General features: G+C 36.8%; 1 protein-coding gene across 3 annotated transcripts in view; it reads right to left on the minus strand.

The window, feature by feature from the left end:
* Window positions 1-435: 435 nt before the first annotated feature.
* LOC145782270 (6-phosphofructo-2-kinase/fructose-2,6-bisphosphatase 4-like) overlaps window positions 436-21,871 on the minus strand; it is a 29,406-nt gene continuing 7,970 nt past the window's right edge. Inside the window, exons 1-14 of one of the 3 annotated variants that reach the window (XM_082594058.1) lie at window positions 18,656-18,738; window positions 17,099-17,224; window positions 16,706-16,799; window positions 16,328-16,391; window positions 15,922-15,996; window positions 14,462-14,640; window positions 12,801-12,936; window positions 12,396-12,467; window positions 11,846-11,992; window positions 11,453-11,557; window positions 9,739-9,780; window positions 9,106-9,193; window positions 8,400-8,527; window positions 436-2,905 (exon numbers count right to left, since the gene is read on the minus strand). In XM_082594058.1, the coding sequence (XP_082450184.1) occupies window positions 2,354-2,905; window positions 8,400-8,527; window positions 9,106-9,193; window positions 9,739-9,780; window positions 11,453-11,557; window positions 11,846-11,992; window positions 12,396-12,467; window positions 12,801-12,936; window positions 14,462-14,640; window positions 15,922-15,996; window positions 16,328-16,391; window positions 16,706-16,799; window positions 17,099-17,224; window positions 18,656-18,692 (1,845 nt within the window). In that variant the 5' untranslated portion in view covers window positions 18,693-18,738 and the 3' untranslated portion in view covers window positions 436-2,353. Of the gene's footprint in view, window positions 2,906-5,865; window positions 6,308-6,642; window positions 6,706-8,399; window positions 8,528-9,105; window positions 9,194-9,738; window positions 9,781-11,452; window positions 11,558-11,845; window positions 11,993-12,395; window positions 12,468-12,800; window positions 12,937-14,461; window positions 14,641-15,921; window positions 15,997-16,327; window positions 16,392-16,705; window positions 16,800-17,098; window positions 17,225-18,655; window positions 18,739-21,871 lie in introns of those variants that run through there. The other 2 variants (XM_082594059.1, XM_082594057.1) reach the window with 2 other exon arrangements.

The raw sequence follows: 21,871 nt of genomic DNA on the forward strand, positions 1-21,871 counted from the left end.
AGCGTAGTGTTTAATTTCAAGTGACTTGGTATTTACAACTACAAAGATTAAACATCGTGCTACTGTTGCCAACAATGCAGTCTACGTTTGGGTTAAGAGTTTGATGCAAGTGACGACTTTGGCTTGGTCGGGCACTTCGTAGTCCAAGGTAACTTAGGTCGGACCCCAGAAATTCGGGCGTTATGCTCTGTAAACACGGCGGATAACTCGACCCAAAAACCATCTAGGGCCAAGCAAGCAAGAGATATGACGGAAACTGCAGACTCCATAGCATCTACAGGTGATCCACTGCTAAAAGAACAAACTTCTTATTCTTCAGTTTAGTGCTTTTCTGCCCATAAAACTAAAATGAAAAAAGTTTGCTGAAGTATCTAAAGTTACCTTGCGTATGTTAATTGAAATGTTTTAGATATGATACACTGCACAGCAAAAAACTTTCACATTGGATTGTGTTTACTTTTAATGGCAGCGTCATACACAATATACAGCACGAACGGTTCAACAAAAACCAAACAAATAGCAATTTATAGTTTGTCGGCATCGGAATCGCATTGGATGACAATCGTTTAAACGCTTATCCGCTTTAACTTTAACAGGAAGGTTTTACAAACGTACAAAAATTGGGCATGACATGACGAATAGTTTAAAGTTTCGAATACCGGTAAATAAATAGCAATAGATCATGGCATTTGTACAGGAGCTTCCTTTTCCTTTTTTACAACAATCGGCATTACATGATGCAAGGACAAAACTTTGTCCGAACGAGCATCGATTACCAGAGTGGTCGTGATATCAATTTGAATGAGCTTTAAACAGCCTGCATCATCTCAACGCTACAAAGTAGACAGCCTCTTAACTTCTCAGACAGCAAAATCCGTCATTTTTACATTGAATCAACGTCTACAAACGTTGAATTAATGTATAAATGACAAATTTTGCTGTCTGGGTTTGAAATTCTTCACAAACATATAGGAAACTTTGGTGTATTGGAAAAGGCAGTGGTGGACCGTAAACCGCAACAAACCGCTTTTTAATAACCGCATGATCAGTCGGAAGTGCAGGTTGCAGTTGCATTCACGAAAACATCAATAACCCCAAGTCCAACCTCCCTCAACCATACAAACAAGGTGGCTGGGGATACAGTGATTCCAGTGTTAATATTTATACGACTTATAAATACAAGCGCACCAAATACAAACGCAAGAGGACAACGGAAAAAATGGAAAACACGTGTCAGTGTGAACACTGAACAGTAAGTGATATCTTAAGCATTGTTTTAACTTTGAATAACGTGAAAAGTAAACTATAAAACTTGTGGACTTGGTGCTTCGCTTTTACAAGCGTTGATTACTTTTCAGCCATTCTAGTGCCGAAAAAATGGTCAAGAACCACCTAACTACAATCACTTGACTTTTTCCGTTTCACTACCACTCTGAACTCTCTTGTAGAATGGCTGAGAAGTAATAATTGTATTAGAGCAGTTAGCGAAACTATGATTTGCTTGAGGGAGAAATAACAAATTAACGATAATATTGTCAACGTGTAAGTTACAATAAAATCGTCACAAAAGGTCGCTATGACGCATATAATCATCTGTGGTAGTTAACTGACATAGGGAATGTAACGCACCAGTTCGATATACAGAAACAACTTGGAAAGTCCATAGCATTTCACCTGTTTGCCGAATTATTCATTAGGATTCTACAAACTCAATTTTTTTAAAAGTGGTAAATCATCGTCGTGGGAACCACAAACTACAAATTGTCGCTACATATTTTGTTGAGGAATAAAAGTGACAAAAATCTCAACATCGAACACGAAATAACACTGAAGGTCTGAAACGTGTGATGGACAAGACGATACGAGTTAAAAGTCCAGACTTTACAACCCAAGCCTTGGGCGGGTTCAAAGGTCAAGCACCTTCAAGGAAATGTAATTATCAACAAAAATACACTGTAGGCATACATAGCCAAACATCTTCGTAATTTCCTAACTTTCGCTCACAAATCATAAACGCATCTGTAGAATGCGCAGGGCAAGTGCAGTGATGCGTAATGGCATCAAAATGAGTTAGCAAGTAACACGTGCGAGATAATAGCAACTGGAAATTGACAACATTCAAGACAGGGCTTCCCAAACTATGGGTTTCGACCTCAAACGGGGTCGGAAATCGTCATTCCAGGGTCGCAAAACAGATTAAAGCAGGCCCACAGTGGGTGGTTTACAACCGGGAGGTGGCATATAAAATTATTTTCTGAAATGGAGTCGCAGAATTAAAGTTTGAAAACCGTGTTTAAGATAACGAAAAATTGTAATGGATGATACTTGCTGCTATAATCATGGATGCTTGTCGTTACACTGGGAGCTCATCTTCAAGTCCAGTATAATCGTCGTCTTCAACTCCGCATCCAAAAGATGGTTTCACTGGAGCAGAAGCAAGATCACCAACTTTTGCACCATCCTCATCACTAGAGATAACTGGTGTAGTTTCCTCCGAGATCCTTCCTTGGAAGACAGGCATGCTTTGTCCACGGCGGATGTTGGTTTTCGAATCCACTTCTTCAACGCGCTTCTTGCTCTTGCTCCCGACAGAATCCGAACGGTGTCGATGTCTTTCCGACTTCCTCATGTCGGCTTTGTCATGATAGACCAACTCTTTTGTGTACTGGACTCGGATGTGAGGACCAGGAAAACTACAAGTTCGTTTCCGTGTGGTCCTCTTCCGGGACGGACACACTGTGACAACATTTTCTTCATCATCATCATCATCATCACTTGTGGAGGAAGAGGAAAACGACGGTCGCTTTGAAGAGCGAAGAGGAACTAAACTACCATTCTCCTCCCTAAGAGGATAATCAGGAGTAGTGGAGAGAGCTTCTCCAGGACCTCGGGATACGGAGACTTGCTGAAAGACAAAAAATATTATAAATTTATTTATACATATATATAATATAAAAACATAGTTTTGCTTTTTCAAAAAAGTAGCCAATTTTATTTGTATGTGTGAGGGAAAAAAGTTGTTTTTCACGATAGTAAAACTAATATTCGCCCAATTCTATTTGAATAAGCATAATTGAAGGTGGTCTACCATTTAAACATAATCGACTTGACTCAGGTGAAAATAAACTTATTTGCAAAATACGCAACGGAGTTGTTCAAGCATTGTTGCTGATTTAAAAATCGAAATTCAAATCGACAGTCGTTTTGAAACAGATGAGTTGAGGACAGGCTGCTTTTTTACCTCGTTTATGCCACAATGTTGATTACACAGTGTCCACCATCATTAGCAATAATTTTATTAAAGTGGTTACGAAATTTGTCGATGACTTGTTTTACAAACTTAAGCTCGTCAAGAAACAGATTTGACATGTAAATTTGATGTGATAATATTTGCTCTATAAAATCTATTTCAGCTATAGGCCATCCTGGGTTTCCAGCTTCTTGCCTGCTTGAAAATAATTTTGAAAAGATATTTTAAAAATAAGAACAGAGGTGTAGAGATCATAAGCTGTGATAATGGGATATCAATTGAAACAAGTTTTGACTGACAGCCCAGAACAAGGTATCTATAAGAGCATGTCCATCAGAAGTGTCAGCAACACAATAGTTATGCATTGTTTGTCAGATATGCAATATGTAAACTTTTGCCTCGAAAAAACACAGGAATCGGTACGGGAACATAACTTAACTTTATTGCAAATTAAAACATAATTTTGTCAACACTCTATGAATCTTGATACTGATCGGTCGCTGATAAAAATGTACAACTTAACGTTGAATGATTATGATTACGTCATGATTACACAACAACACAGTGACAAAAACAAACTAACAATGTAAATAAATGTTCTGGTAACAACTCCTTGCTTCGTGTCATATCCTGCAATGAAGAAACAGAGGTTTCCAAAACACAAAACGTCTTGATACGACTGAGAGGCATTCACGAGGCACAATAAATTATATTTCGTTGCGTTAAATGTAACCGACGGAAGATTAAAGTCGTCCAGATCTAAAAAGTGGCAAAAACAATAGGTCAGTCAAAAACGACATGTACCACAAAAACTACAACATGTACGCACTTGTGCATTAAACTAGTATTCAGCCAGTGTTGGTATAAATTACTGGATGGGCTGCGGTTTCAACTCTATTCTCACACCATGGCCACCTGGAGATGCGGCCTGATTTGTCACATTTTGCAAATTTTGATTACAGCTACTGCTAGTGCTTAACTGACATTTTTTGAGATGTTTTTACTTTTTGCGGTTTCCTAATGACAAAAAACTTTTTTGTTGCCTTGGGGAAGCAGTAGCAAATGAGAAAAAGTAAGTTGAAAAATGCAAAATCAGACTGTTATTGAAAAATTAACAGTCTGACTAAAATCTACAAAATGAAATTTTCTTTGTTTTTCAACATGTGAGGATGTTAAAACCTATTGTGTCATCTGGGGAAAAGAATAAAGAAAGCGTAAAAATCTAATTTTTAGAAAAATTTGTTTAAACGTTCGCCCAAAGTTAGAAAAACCTGGAAATTTCTGCAACATGTGACAAATCAGGCCGTATCTTTAGGTGGCCATGCTCACACTTTTCTTGTTGTTGCAGCTATTTTCACACCTTGTAAACCGGAGCAAGGAGCTGGAGTTGTGGCGCTTCACAGGCAGTAAGGAAATAAACACTTCAAAACAATTGTAGAAATAACACTGTCCAAGATTATTCTAGAATCAATTTCAACTCAATAAGTGCTTTCATTGCTGCAAGCCTACATCGAACATCACATTGAAACTGAGAAAGCAAAAGATATGGGAAGCGCGGAACACTACCAAATTTTAATGAAAAAAACTTATATCAGTACGAAAAGATCACAAATTACAACCATCATAATGTAGACACTAGACACCTTCCAGTATTACAAAACTGTGGCATAAAATCGGCAATTAAAATATAACCCTCAGGATTGGATCAGTAAAAGTATAAAGTGGGATAGCCTACATGTAGTACACAGAGTTGCATATTATAACACAGCCTGCGACAAAACATTACATTATTTTCCAAATTATTGAAAGACGAAACTGAAATTGCTCATATCTCGATGAGCAATGGCTGTTGGTGTTAAAATCTGCATTACGAGATTGTCACAGAGTGTTAATATACAATATCCAATGCATTTAAAAATGTTAATATACACCATTGACAAGTTTCTAGATGAGCACCGATCAATTGACAAAACATAAATTCCACTCTACACCCCACAACACGAAACTTTTAGAGGAAACAGTCGAACAGTTTCATTTCAAAATGATTGATGCAAGTATTCAATGACGTCATAATGAAGCAGTAGCTCAGGTAGTTCTATTTGGCACGTTTGTCAGATATAAAGTCAAGACTAAAGAATTAAGTATAATCTCACTGATTTCAACAGAGACAGTAAATCGATCATTTTTGCATTGATTATATCAAAAGATCATCATTAACTAAAAGTTCTACCAATATCAACAAGGAACAATTTGCTGTCTGAGAAACACACTGTAAATAGAACAAAGTGTAAATACACCTTTGAACAGACAAATTGCTTATTATGTTTATACTTTGATTGGCACTGGGCTTGTTTCATTGCATTGATATCCTCTCATGTGTGAATATGTGGGATACGTTTTCACTTGCAAACTAACAAAGTCATCTTTTTACATTAATTAAATGTCCGCAGACGTTGAATTAATGTAAAAGGATGGATTCATTTAGCTGGGAAACGATGATAAGATAAATTTGGAAAGAAACACAATAATTTTGATTCACTTTAAATTTGACATCCAAAAAGCACAAGATCACAGATCAAGAAATGACAATGGTAAAACAGCTCGTTCTACGTAGAATGTTTGTACCTTAATTATTTTATTCACACAATCGTAAACAAGATATGAAATAAAAACTTTACATCTTTCTACTTGGTGGTTTGTCAAAGCGACATTATTTCAAGTGCTTTTTGACTGACATACGTAAAAATTATGACGAGTTGTAACTTCTAAAAAAAAACAAGATGCAAATTCATGTCAAGATCAAAAGTAACTGGTAGCAAGATTCACAACACAAACGAGTAAAGCATATAAACAAGGGTGTGCAAGAATCATGTTAATTAAACGTCTTCTGAAGTTGAATTAACGCAAAAACAAGGAAGCTTCACACAAACAATGATTGTAGTCACGAAATACACAGTGTGGATTTCAAGATATTGAAGCTTTCTCATGCAAATTCGACATGTCAGTGAAATCTCTTTCAAGCAATCTCAGCTTGGAGGAAGGGCCGCTATTGGGGCACTGAAACATAAACGAAACTTGAGTACTTTGAAAGAAAACAAACATGGTAATCAAAGCCGTATTTTGATAAATTCAATCATAACATCCCAGAATCAGTTTTTTTACATTGATTCAACGTCTGTCGTTGGACAAGTAAAAATAATCTGTCTGATTCGTTGTCTACAATACAAGCAAAGGTTTTGAAATCAAACTAAACATTTTAGTTGGTACTACTCAAGTTGCAAATTAGGTCGGAAAAGAGCATTTAACATGCAAGTTGAACTCAAATGGATATCATCATAGTAATGACCATTGGAAATTTACTTAAAAAATAAATAAACGTAAATTTTTCTTACCTCTTGTTCTTGACATGGAACTCTATTGCGAACGCCCTCAACTTTTAAATCTGGCATATTGCTCTGAGCAAAGAAAACACAGAACTTATCAAAACATGACTTTTGGAAAGTGAGCACTAGATAGAGCTGCTGTCCTACAATGAAACCATGGGTCACCAAAAATGAAGTGGTCACTACCCTTCAATATGTCTTCATTGATTGAGCAATGCATCGCCGTGTCAGCTCCGTTCAAGTTCATGTTTGGCCAAGTTCTATGTTTTCATCATGAGTTCGAATCCCAGCCCAAGCACACAAAAATAATCTTAAATGATCAGCAAGTGAGCTTAAGACTTCATTGAACCACAGGGTGTGAACATCAAGGACACCCTCAACCTATCACTGAGCAAGCTCCCTTGTTCCTTGTAAATTTAATTGGCAACCAGTGAAAAGTACAACAGAAAATGTACAGAACTGAAATGTACTTTAGGGATGAATTAAAATATGTAAGAGATTTTTAACCTCAATAGCAGTTATATGTTTTAACATTAAGTGACTTTAAAGCAATAAAAACAGTTCTCATCGCATGTGCATACCAGCACTGTGAGTAATGGTAATGTACATTGTACATTTGTACAATGCAGTAAACAAAAAATTACTTCCAATCAACTCTTGCTGTATCAAATACAATCAATATATATTTCTTGTTCGATAATTAATTAATCGATTCAAATCACTTTCATGTGAGCGTTCACATTTCTTCACGCTCACATACAGTCGTTGTTAAGCTGAAAAAGTTGCTTCTTGATGGCACATCCAAGCAAACATAGTGTAAACCTACAGTTTTAAGTTTATTGACCATAAACTAAGGTATGACGGACTGAAAAGAATGGCAGTTAGGATTTGAACAAGAAAAAGAGCAGAAGGTCCACGAAGAGTAGGGTTTGCTGGAAGCTTAGGTTGACCTAGCTAAGCGAGTAACTTACATTGCACAACATGAAGTCATATAGCATAAGACTACAGGAGCTCTGTGCTAGTTAAAGCAAGTCTTGATACAACTGCTGCACCTAAGTTATGTTTGATTTACTATCAAAAATATAGTTTTTTTGTACAATTTTTTATCAAAAAATACGGCCAGCTTGCTTGCGCTTCTTCATTTTTTATAATCGTCTGCAGTTCTCGAAATTTATCCTAATGACACGCTTACATTGAGTAAACCAAAAGTTACTGTCCGTTTAAAGATCAGCACCTTCATCACTGTGGCTACGATCCCGCATGCCGTGGGTAGAATGTACCCCCGAGATTATAGTTGAAAAAAATCAGGGGAAATGCATGAATGCTTCAGATGGGTGGATTTAAATGTGTGAAGAGTTAGGTTTGCAAAGCGTTACCTGTGGCCCACAAAGGCAAATGAAAATCGAATGTCGCTTTTCGTCTGAACAAGATTGGTCGCCAAAGCTTCAAACAAGCCTAAGTCTTACAATCTTACTATTAAATTCTGAAAATAAACTATCGTTGCACATTAACTCGCTATCAAAGCCGATAAAAATTAGTCAGAGCTGAGCGACGTGGTTCGTAAAACTGCTGAGTGCAATCTAATCTAGATCGATAAAGATTGTGTTACTTGGACCACGATTAGGAGGGTCACACAACGCGCGTGGCTCTGTTGTTTCAAACCTTGCTTCACTTCATTGTTCCACATGTCAAACGTTTCGAAGCTTCGAAACACCAACATCACGATACCATCAATTTACGTTGATTCAAAGAACCCATGCACCCACCTCTGGCTTGGGTCGGTGTGTGTTGACAGCGTCCACCCCGAGGGGGTACTTCTCTACGTTGCACCCGTACGCCACGGGGGTGAGCTTGATCACAGTGTGCAAGGGGCAGGTCAGATAAGGGAGACGCTCTGTGGGGATGGCGCTTGTTAAAAATTGTCTTATTTTTATGCGAAGTCATCAAAATGTAATGAAATTAAATTTGTTCAACAACCCAGTCAGCAAATCCGGTCTTATTTACATTGATTCAACGTCTGCACACGCTGTGAATGAGAAAAAGACTGATTTGCTGACTGGGGATTCTAGTTTTAATGAAGATGTTCAGTAGTGAAACCTTGATGAGGTGCCGAGATGAGTAAGTTATGATATGGTGCCACCATGCAGCCGTGAACATTTCTCGATCGGTCAGTAAAACAAAAAACACGACTGCCGAGCACAATGTAAAGCGTTTAAAGCGAACAAATATCGACTACAACTATTCGATTCCAGCACATCATCTGCAGAAAAGCATTCAAATAGAATGCGCAATCATTAAATACGTTTTAAAGGTGCAGCTATATAGTGCAGATGTTGATTCGTAAACTTTCGTAATTATCACAAAATGGCATTTCATGCTTTGACATTTAAACGCAAGTCAAAGAAAGGTAGATACTTTGGCAAATGCTTCTTTGTATCTACCGGTAACTATTTCAAAACCTTGACGTGGTACCTGAAGTTTCGTTGAAATAGTAAGCAAGTATGCAACGCATCACCGCTTGGTGGCAGATGACGAGAACATTCTCCGACCTCTCCAACTCCTGAAAGTTAATACACCGTTCTTTCACGTCTGTTCAACGTGATCAGACTTGGCAAGTTTTCAGAAGTGTTTATACAAAGTAAATTTTTAGACCCAGACAGCAAATAGGTCGTTTTTTTACATTGAATCAATGTAAAAAAACGACTGATTTGCTGTCTGGAGAGTTTGCTTCGCAGCAGGACTGTGTTGATGATGCAACTTCAAAACAGTTGGGACAACGTCATGAAATTGGAATCAACGTGGACAAGTCTAGGCGACGACCTAACCACGATGTAGAAATGGCAACTCTTGAGATAGCTGGTCCGAATCAAGCCAACAATAGACGCAACAAGCAAACTTTGATCACTTTCTTGAAATAAGCATTTCATTGCATTCACAATGATGACGAAACATATTGACCTGTCATTCATTAACAGTACTGTTCTGTGTGTTTCAACCAAATCATAAAAACGCAAAAACTGCTACCACAATACCAAACGAATACTAAGTCACGAAATGATAGAAATGTATATCTATGAATTTTACACGACCGCATGTTCTGCTCACCATTATAACTGGCTCCAACCTCGTCACCAGGTCATCATACGACTGCAAAATCAAGGCTGTTATTAGTTGATTGCAAGGAGGCGGCAGTGTAGCACTTATGTAATGAGAATAATATTGACTACAAAAAAGGAAATGATTAACAAAGCAAGTAGTTCCTACGACGATAATTGCCGGTAATTGGTTAAAAATAAAGGATTTCAGTTTTTGAAAGATTAAAGTCCTTCAAAATTGTTCGTAAGTGTTTGTCCGAGTTCGACACCAAGATTCACGAGGCATTGATCATCACATCTTTCAACCCAGGGCTCAAGAGGCAATTATTTGCTGGCGGAGCCTCTTATCTTTTAACAGTTTTTGATGGAATTTTGAACAACGTGTTGTGCTTCTTGTATTTTTACTTTGTTTGTGCCACTATCTCGTGTTGTGCTTCTGTCCATCTTGTGTAATCTGCTTGAGTCCTTTTCTGCCTTTTCTGAACAATTAATTAATTTTACCTCTCAAATACTAGATCCGTTGTGCTGCGTAATTTTTCAGTTACCATTTTGTGTGAGCTAGTTAAGCAAGTTTCTCAAATGTTTGGATTTGACCACATTTTTTGCTGTGATAGTGTATTATTCTTTAGTATTTCTTTTAAAAATATTTACTTATAGGCTTAAAAAGGGCTGTATGACCAGTCGAAAACGTTAGCTTATTGTTTTTATAATGTTAAATGTAGTGTTGTTGCTGAGTTATGTCTGTTTAGGGTTTAAAAAAGTTACCTCTCTACCCAAATTGTATTAATGTGTGAGGCAGACACCTGAGAGTGACACCTCGTTTTTAATCACAACATGCGATGAAATTACTTGCAGCAATGTCCAGTAAGCAAAGTAGCGAAAATAGATGGAGAACAGACATGCCACACCCTCAACATGAGGATTACTTGATGACCTGTTCAATCAAAATTGGTTGATGATGATTGACAGATGTCGATAAATTTAATGATCAAAATAATGCAGATAAGTGGTCAATGAAATCACATCAAAAAATAAAACCATAAGACAGAGCTCAGGATATGAGGCAAAGACGTGTGAGACGCCATAATGATCAAAGAAAAAACACTTAAGAAACTGTGAGAACGAATCCAAAACTTGTAGGATGCAAACTACTTCAGTTCAAAACCAATAGAAGGGAATATTCAAATGAAGAAAAATGTGACGCTTTTGTCGTATACTTCTATATAACTATGACGACCCTGACAAGGTCAAGGCCGTCAAATGATACTTGACAGCCTAAAGTAGTTCGGTGTGAATCAACAATACAAGCGTGGAGGCAACACCGGTATGGTTAGCGAAACACAGTGCTCGTTGTTTTGGTAGTGCTGGCGCCAGGAAGATCGCTCCTTCCCAAATGAGAAGATTAGTCAAATAATTTTAGAAGTTGAAGCCAAAAGTCGGCGGACAAGACGTGTTTGACTGCGCAACGAGCTATTGTAGTTGGATAAATACGAGCTAGGTAGTTGGATAAATAGTTGAGCAATTGTAAGTGGATAGTTGAGCAATTGTAAGCGTGATGTCATTAGCAAAATGTTTTATTAAATTATTGGATGATTGATAATGTTTGAATATGAGATTAATAAATATTGACTGAGATCACAAAATAAATAAGACAACAGTGCAAAAAACGTTTAACAAAAATTATAACTTGAACTTTTGTAACATGCCAAACAAAGCGAACCCACCTCTCCCATGTGGTAACGGTAGTTGTACTTGTTTTGGTCTCTCAGCGCGAACTCTTCAGGATAGTTGGTCTGAATTTCAGAATAGGTCATTCCTTCACAGACGCCCTGTGACGATGAAAGGTTGAATAATACGAACATTATATTGCTGTTTGATTGCAGCATTACCTGGATGCTGCAATCGTGCATTCCATTGTGACGTGGCGTCAATAGAATCAAAGAAAAATGAAACCACAAAATTACATAATCAAGAGCATGACATGCACGTATTGGAATGTTTGGAACCAAACTAATTAGCAAATCTGTGACAGCTAAGGAGCTGTAATAGAAAATTTAACATTATCAACGCTTGATGTACACAAAATAACGTCAAAATAACGTCAATTTCAGACCAACCGCGCTGATTTCGTTCAAAGCCTTCCACTTTTCCACAGGGACGTCTAAATGCGCAGCAGTCTCAACCGTCCGCTTGAGCTCGCTCGTCCAAACTTTCAGGTCGCTTATGTTCTGATCCTCAATGAAAGTGCCAAGTTTTCTGGCAAACTGATAAAGTAAAAATAACATTGAAATTATGTTGAACTAATGAAAAAAATGTACCAGTGCGTATCCTTCATTTTCCTGCAAGCAAAATCGGTCCCGATTGGCGTTGCATTATTTCAACGTCTGCAGACGCTGAATCAATGTAAACATGACCAAGCTTGCTAGTTGGGGTGTCGTACGAAACCTACAAAACAAACATCCGATTGTCCTCGAATGCTCGAGATACAAAAATCTATAATCACTTCTACTTTACAGCTGCAATAGCTATAGATTTCAAAAGGTGTTGGACTGTTGGTGCACACGCACGAAAGTGATTCACTCCTTGAGTTTTTAATTTTTTTTTTTTAAGAACAACGTAGTAACAACGTAGCAGAATAGTAAGATGCGCAATCAATCACTCTCAAACCTCTTTCCCATTCTTAGACAAGGAGGCATCTCCACCGATCCTTCCCTTCAAGTTCATCTCACTCTCACCATGCTGAATAAAAATCAAAAATCATGTTAGATGGTTGGACAACAACTGTTCGCTGATTCGAAGATCCAGTCCGTAATAACCAAGCCAGCAAATTAGGGCTTTGCTACATCGTTTCAACGTAGCTGAGCTTTGAAAAGAGCAACTTCTGCTTGCTGGAAATCCCCAGCCTGGTTTAGCGTTAAACCTTATGGTTAGACCAACAGTTTTGTCTCCTTTGAAAGTCTTAATGAAGATTTTATGACGCTAAGCGAGTTCTTACTAATATTTGCATACAACACTTTACTAGCAAAGGATGGTGAACAATTGGTTCTGCATCGTTGAACAACCGCAACTCACCCGACACAAGTATATGGACCTAGGAGCCACGTGGATGTTCATAAGGTAGTAGACTATCTTGCTCTGTATGTGGTCTGCCACTCTGTTCACTTGGAACCTCCGACCAACATCAATTATCTTGATGTAGGAGAGCTCTCTGGAAGAGAAAATTTAACGTTGCAGTAGATCTTGCTAAGATATGACTGACGCTCAAATATGCGTGTGGATCAGTATATGATGTTACTTTAAGTTACAATTTCGTACCAACATAAATAAAAATAAAATCAATAATAAAAACAATAAAATCCCAACAACAATAAAATCCCATACATTTCTCTTTGGCGTTATTTAAAAAAACTAGAGCTAAAATTCATTAAATATTTTCCCGTTAAAGTGTGATAAAAAATGCCCTTAAAAGTATCATTTGATGTCACTTAAAAAACGCATACAAACATGCCAAAAGCCTGGTGGCACAATGGGCATTTGTTGTCTGCACCAGCTTCAAAACCCTCGAGCTGGTGATATTGGGGCTCATCAACATTAAAATCGATTTTAATATTTAAAATGCCATCGTCATTACACTCACAGCTGTTTCTTGATAAGCTGTGACCTTCCTAAGAAAAGTGATCGATATTGTGGTTTGAGTATACCAGGGACGTATTATTTTCAATTCATTGGTAAATCCTTAATCATCAATTTTTGGCTTTGAATTGAATTTTCGACGAAAAAGTGAATTTTAATGCGTGATTTCACAATAAGTACCATCACCATCATGGTACCATGAACATATTAGAATGGCAATCTAATATCACTTATAAGCAATCAAGTCTTTAGTGTTAATGAGTGAAATAACTGCCAATATTTCCAATATAAGTGATAATCCAAACATGATCTTAAAAACATCCACAGATACCGAACATCGTCGAATTACCTTTTTCAACCAAATACTTAACACCACCATAAAGAAGTAACCAACTAATGATGGCGCACTACAAACGACTTGATCTCCACATGATGTGTAACAAAATAATTCTCCACATGATGTGTAACAAACTCATAGTAAAGTCTGATGACTCAGTGATGATGACGCCATACCAAACAAATGACGTCATAGCGGAAACGAAAAAAGCAGAACACTTCGACAAGATGAAGGAAACAAGCTAGCGCTCAATCGAAGAAATTTTTCCACATGAAATATTCTGTAAATTTCCACATTTTTTTAAAGCTAGGGGATTTAAATCACATTTTTATCAAACTAAAACGGTGATGATGCCAGGCAACACTACGAAATTGATGAAGACGTTTTTAAAGCACAACAACTTAATTTTCGCTGTACAACTAGACCAACCTTCCGGCTAGATGTGCACACAAATTTATTTCGAGTAATATCAAAAATAACAAAACCGATGAACATAAATTTTATGATGGTATGTATTTTAACCTTCATGTTGACAACATGTCCTTTAAAGTTTAAATGAACAACCAAACTTCTTCAAGAAAAATACCAAAAAAGAATGTCGGCTTGATTTTGTTTCAAAATTCAAATCACGCTGTGGAATCCACTTCGTCAATAGATCACAGCTTCTCCTCTCAAGGGTGAATAAAAACAAAATGTTTTACGTAAATTTAAAGTTGTGACATCAAATACATCACAAAACCTAGAGCTTTAAAGTAATACGTACTCGTCTTCAACTGGATCAAGACACTCGTAGGTTTGCTCATAATGCTTTATCCTCTTGTGGAAATCGTTCATAGCCGCATCCGGGTCCACATCCAAGTAGTCTGGCCCGTTGACCTTCACCTCAGCCACGTTCTGCTCTACCACTTGAGGATCATCACAAATTGACTCAATGAAAAAGACCTGGAAGATAAGTTCTGCTGGTTAGATAGCCTCCGTAATATTTCATGGCAAATGGCAAATGTATCCCAAACAATTTGGACAAGAAAAAGAAATTTTGAAGTGCTAGAAGTAGAACAAAAGCATTCACATTCAAGTTTGCTCTATGTGCTCCGAATTTAACGCTGTTGAGAATTTCTTGAAAAACCTTGTTGAAAATGGGTTGACATATCGCACAACAAGGCTTCAGACCACCATAAAACAGGCACATCTTGGATCCAAATATACAGTAAACCCGCTTAAATCGGCGCACATTTCGAATTTCCCGCTTAATCGGACCATTTTTCGATAGCTTCAAACCTATTTTTGTGTGGAATTTTTCACGTATAATCGGACCATCACCCGCCTAAACGGGCCCCAGTTCCCTCAAAAATTTTGCAAGATATGACTCGTTATGAATTGATGTGTGCACGACTGCACGTGCTACTGTCTCGTAAACAGCATACGCGTTGTAACAACAGAGAAACCAAAACTGTTTCAGACATGCAGGAACGCTACCCACAGAAATTAATAAAAACGTTGAGGGTAGGGATTTTGATGCGTCTTTCAACGATATAGTTGGTGAAGAATACGGTTGCATCGACGATGACTACAGCGCTGGGTGAAAGGGTGTGATGACGATTTAACGAAAATATTGTGACAAAGCGTCGAAAAGTTGAAAGGGCGACCAAGAAGACTAAGATGGTAATACCTAACCTTTGCCCAAGATTACCTCCGTAAAGCTTTGCACTGCGTTACAGTGCTCCAGAAATACAACAGGGATTCGACAAACAACTCCACAAGCAGTTGGGTGATTGGGTAGAAACAGTTCGAGAAAAGACTGATAATCAAAAAAAGCAGCCGACCCCGGATGCATTCTTCCGGTGACTATGTTAACCTTCGTGTTTCGTTTAAAACTTTAAATTATTGTTAGTATTTCCGCTTTGGTTGTTGCTACTTGTGTTCATATTCTCAGTTTGTTGCTGCCGATGTCATACCTAACGTGTGTACAGCATTTACAACAACAAAAAGAAATGAAAAACGTAGAAATTTGTCTTTCCCGCTTAATTGGACTACTTTGGCCCGGTCTCAATGTGGCCCAATTAAGCGAGGTTGGCTGTAATAAGAATTAATAATACAGTAATAGCATTTATATAGAGCCACATCCGCAGTAAAAACATTGTTTCTAGGCATTGTACACAACATAGCAAACCAAACTCGTGCTTGAAAAAAGTTAAAATAGAATTTAAAAAAAGGGTGTCATACCCGGAAACAGTTTTCCTCGGCAAAGTCAAGGATGGAGTTTCTCCTGATTTGGGTGGTGTTTGTTGCGTCATATACCTACACAACACAACTACTGATCATGCAAACAATTTAACATACTTCCCAGATAGCAAAATACTTCGTTTTTACATTGATTCAACGTCTGCAGACATTTGTACAACTCGGAGACAAAATTTTGGGTGAGGAATTGGCAGACGTTTGATTCAACGTGTGCAGACGTTAAATCAATGCAAATGAATATTTTTGATGGCTGGGTTATGAACAATGAAAAAATAAAAAAAACACTGGCTCTGTTTTAGTTGTGGTTGTCTTAAAACGATTGGGTTTGGACTTGGAAGGTTAAAAACTATTACATCAAGTGATAGAAAATCAACGTATGACGACTTACAGCAAGCATTCCTTCACCATTGAGCCATTTCCGGACATCTTTCAAAGCATCAAGTGCACATTGCCTGAATGGAGATTGTAAACTTGTTAGAGAAGATGCTATTTATATCTTTTTTAAAGCGTGAATAATTGATGTGGTAGCAAAATGGCCACAAAACAGTGTCCAAAAGAGAACAATCAATAACACCGCTTCATGACATCTAAGATAAAATTCTAACTCCATTTCAAGACTTTAGTTGAACTCACATCTGCATGATTAATGTATTTACAGTATAATAGTATTCAATAATTCTTGCACAATGTTGCAAAAACCGTGGAGTGTTCAAAATTGCTTCAGCAGACACTGCAATAAAATGTGGTTAGGTTGCTAAACCCTTACCTGCGAATTTTCATGGCCTCAGCATTATCGGGCCTAAAGAAATCGTGGGATTTAAATCGCACCGTGTCTCTTCTGTACTGACCAACATTGAAAACTGAAAAATTATGATAAAATGAGTGAAAAATGTGCTTTGATATTCAAAATCATTTTAAATTGTCAAAAATTTTACTGGTTTGTTTGGTTTTATACAGAAAGAGCATTCTTCTTCTCTGGTATAAGACAAGATTGTTCAGATTTTAGGGCAGGTGATGGAAAGCCAGATGAGTGTAGCTTTGCCCAGCATTTCATTGGGCAATTTGGCACAGTCTTTTAAAAGATCTGAATTTTCAAATGTGTAAAAAGACAATAATACGATTTCATAAAATGATCATGCCATGTTTGTTTGCAACTTACCTTTGGTGTTAATGCCGACCCAGTTAAAATATCGAGTTAATTTCTTTGCAATGTACGTTTTCCCTCGAGCAGGCAATCCCACCATGACAATGATTGTTGGAGCATTGCTCAACTTTGGACCACATCCTGAAAATTATAAAAATTATACAGCACTAAAAGATTTGGTTTACAATAATAATTACCCATCCCATACAGTGACACAAAGATACGTTGCACAATGAAGTGCAAAAAGTTCTTTTAATGCAGTTTAATTTTCTAAGCCAAAATCATATGCAAATACCTTGAACAAAACCATTTTAAAATCATCTACAGTACAATATAACTATCTCATATACGTGGAAAAAACAACAAGGTCACTGCATACAAAAGCAAATATACACAGGAATACAGCATTAACAAATATCTGGGATCTTGATCTTGTTGGCTTCAGGTGGCTATGATCTGAAACAGGACCTGTTTGCCTACTGCATTATGTTGGGAAGTTGAAAACCTATGAGGCCAAAAGTCTGGACTATGGTGATATGACTGTAAAGTTCATTTCATTTGTTGGAAACTCTGAACTATGCCAAGAGACGCTGATGCGTTATGGCATACTTTCTTTGTTGGGTTACACTTAAAAGATGCAATTCTTGTTGATTAGTGACTGTGGTGAACTTTAAATGAGGTTCAGCCATGTTTTAGTTTTAGTACATGTTTAGAGATCATAGTTCATCTTTTAATAGTTTGAAAGCCAGGTCAACATGTAAAGTGTACCGTATGTAAATTAACAATTAACTTATTCTAAAGACAGTTTCTGACTGTAAAAAGCTAACTTGCTATTCCATGATAAGACATGGGTTTACTGTTTACCTGAATTAAACGTAGCCTAAACAATTTGCATTCTTCAACAGCCAAAAATTTGGTAAGTAACCTAACTCAGATAGCAAAATCCATTAGTTTTTACATTGATTCAGCGTGAATCAATGTAAAAATGTTATGTTTTGCTGTCTGGGAAGTCGCTGAAATTTGTCATTTTTACATTAATGCAATGTCTGCCTTTACATTGATGCAATGTCTGCAGAATCAATGTAAAAATGACGGATTTTGTTGTCTGGAAAATAATGCATTCAACAGAGTAATTTAACCTAAGGAATCGTAATCTTTTATACTGCACTAGTAGACTATCGGTATTTAAATTTAGCATGTTAATATGGTGCTCATAGTTTCTTTTCAGAATAACCATTTTGCTGGTGCCACCTAGTTTGTTTTCCTAGTTTGTGTCCTGCTCCTGATTACAGGCTTCCTTCCTCCTCCCAAGTAATAATACACCATCCCAACACTAAAAAGAATGAGTTATTTATACAGGCTTGCTGGCTTATACTCAGTAAATAGTTCAACCATAACTATCAGTTAAGTTACAATGACTTTTAAGGTAATAAAAACATAGCATGTTAACATCAAGATCTTGTGAATCGTTACATGTTACCGGTAAGCAATAGATAGATTTATATGTATAAATAATTTTATATTAGCACAGGAAGGAGCACTTCAGCCAACAATCATTTGATCTAGGCTTACCAATAGAATGCAATTTTAATGTTTTCTTTTGATGCATGGTTGATTGCCTTGTTGCAATAAAAGAGCAATTTTAACAATACAAAGACTGCAACATACAAAAAGTGCTGAAAAACTAAAAATTGTTTAATCTAGGTAAGTTACATAAAGACACACCATCATCATCAAAAACCTTTAAGTACAGTACCCAGCACCTATGAGAAGTACACATAACTCATCAAATCATATTATTGTTTTTTCAGGTATGGTATGCTGGATTGTACCGTAGCCAAAGGAATGCCTAACCTGCTCCCTTTTGATGTGCTACATGTCCAATTATAGCTTTTCATTAAGTTTGGGATTTTTTCAAATCATAAATTGGCAACCTAACTAGTTGCATGTCACAAGACTGAACTAACTTAAATTTTAAAGCTAACTTGACGCGGAAGCAACTTGTTCTGAAATGGCTTAACCTGTTTACTGTTTTCTAGGTAAAAAAGAATAATTTTGCAAATGTAGAGTAGTTTTGCTTCAAGTCCACAATTTATTAATTCAAGAAAGAGAATCTTTTTCTTCAATTTGAGCTTACAGCTTAATCAGCAACAGGCGTTTGTGGCTTATTCAAATGTGCCGTTGAATCAGTCTTTCGCCGTTTTGTTTCTTTAACAAATATTTCTGTTGTTACACATTAAATCAACAATGGGTCAAAGAAACCAAAGTGGTTGCTCAGCACATGAGCACCAAGAGAACAAAATTCTTTTTTCTGCTTAATTTTGACCGAGAGTAACCTTTCATGGCAAGATCTTCAAGAGTTAACACATTCCTAAGTTGGAGATGCGCTTTCGTTTCTAATCATTAAACGTTGACCGACAAAATTATCACATTAAAAAAAGTGCATCTCAACACGTTCAGCATTTAAAAACAATGGACCAACCAACTGTATTGTTCTACTTCACTAAATAAGTATGATATTATGATGCTACATGTAGGTTGCAGATATGTTTTAGCTAATCGAACACAATCAAAAGTGAAACATAAAAATATTCTTTGCAAACTCTGTTCTCTTGTGCTACTTTTGTGAAACCACATGATTTTCGAAATCTCAGCACTTATGTACTCAACACCACAACGGTTGAATGACTTAGATTAGTCATCCAACAAGGTCTGACAAACAGACCTATTTTGTAACTTTCCGCTAGGCATTAAGCTCTAGCGCAGGGTTGCCAACCTGTCTTCACCAAAAAAAGCCAGACCTAGTCACAAAAAAAGCCTAAAAAAAGCCAGAAAAAAATAGCTGGAAAAGCCAGTATAAAAGAGCTGAAACAGCCAAGAAAAGGCCAATTAGTATTCATTAAACATACATATATAAAAATTGCACAACCAAATAGTGTCCCACCGAACTTTGACTTCAGCGACAACGCAGAAACATAGTTAATGAAAAGACAAGCAACTAGAAAATTTTCTCGTTTCGGCTTCAAAACGACATTCGGTCGGACACTATAACTAAATATAAGTTAGAAATTACTGCTCCGACTGACGCTGACTGAATTTTTTTTCTAAAAAAAACGGGAAAGATAAAATTAAGCCAAAAAAAGCCAAAATTATGTTGGCTTTTTATTAAGTTGACAAAAAATCGATGAAACATGAAAAAAAGCCAGAAAAAGCCTAATTTTTCTGGCTTTTTTTATTTAAAAAAAATAAGCCAAGGGAGTTGAAAAACAGCCAGATTCTCAAAATCTGGCTTCAAAAAAGCCAAATTGGTCACCCTGCTCTAGCGCTGCACTTTCAACCAAACACAATTGGGACGAAAATAAAATTAAAGAAAAAAAATTGCGTAATTTCTGAAAGTTTGCAACGTTCCGCAAGCGTTGAATCAATGCAAACTACAGCAACTACATTGGTCAGGATCAAACGTTATTGCTGCCACGTTTTTTGTGATAGCAGCAAACGCGATAGCAAGGTTACAATCACAAACAGCATGACACAACGTAAGAGAAATGCTTCACTGAAGCTTCGTGCATTCCGGCATTGCACATTTGTCAGTGAAGCATATTGCTGAGGAAGGGGCTTGTAGCGGATATTATGCTTCACTAAAATCAAAGAAATAAAAACCGTTTTTAGAGCTTTATTACATCAACAACACAATAACGTTTGCATTTGCAATTCTTATTAACAAGGTTTTAGATAGGTCGAAATCAAAGTTTACAAACTCAAAAGTAACTCCTTGCTTTTGTGTGAGTTTCGACCATTTATAAAATTAAAACCTTTCAAATTCTAATTTTTATATAAATATTACAATATTGTCAAAATTGCTAAATTGAAATTGCTCGTTAAAAAGTTACTTCAAATTTTGCTCTTGCTGCATGATTGCTAGAAAATCAACTTTCGATGTTTATTACTGTAAACTCATGATCAAACGAAATGCCAATCCAGGTTTTATAAAATATATTGAAATCTCTGGTTATATCAAAACAACTTATAAAAATCACTGATTATATCAAAACGAAGTTATATTATACTTAACAAAGCCACACATCTTCTAAACCGACATACTTGAATTCACAAAATCATGAATTCGAAACTTTAACCACATCGGTATTCTTTTGCTATGCGCTTATTTCATTCGGTGTCGCCGTAGCGACCTCTAACCCTCTTGGTCATGTGCTAGTTTGTTGTTCATGTCGACAAAATCGGCTAGACGACATTAGCTAAGAGCTATTAAATAATACTTTTAAAAGAGTAAAAGTCAAATAACCAAACAAAAAATCTCTAAAAAAATCTTTTTGACCCTTCTCATACCTGTCGTTGCAAAAAGAAAAAAAAAAAAATCGCTTGTGAACTGGAAAATTACACAATGCAAAAAAACCTGTGACCTTTCTCGGTCATGAGCTAAAATAGATTTAACAATCAAAATTTCAATGTGTTCACAATGCTATCGATCTTGAGCCATTCAAGTGGTGGTGGATGTGGTGAACAAGAAGAAAAAGACCACAGAAAGTCCATGCTTTGATCACGAGCAAATCACGCGCCAACTGCGTGCTCAACAACCCACCAGCATGGCTGATGGGCAGCGAAGCAGAACAAGTGTAGTAGAAACAAATGACGTGGGGCAGCCGCTAGACAATAACAAACGCACGTGCTGCTGAAATTAAAACTAAAAGCTACTTCTAGCAACCAAGAAATGTCAATTTTATACGGTTTCAATGTCAATATTAGAATGATAGTGACGTGGGGCAGTTG

Source organism: Aplidium turbinatum, chromosome 13 (genome assembly GCF_918807975.1).
Source record: "Aplidium turbinatum chromosome 13, kaAplTurb1.1, whole genome shotgun sequence".
Classification (NCBI taxonomy): domain Eukaryota; kingdom Metazoa; phylum Chordata; class Ascidiacea; order Aplousobranchia; family Polyclinidae; genus Aplidium; species Aplidium turbinatum.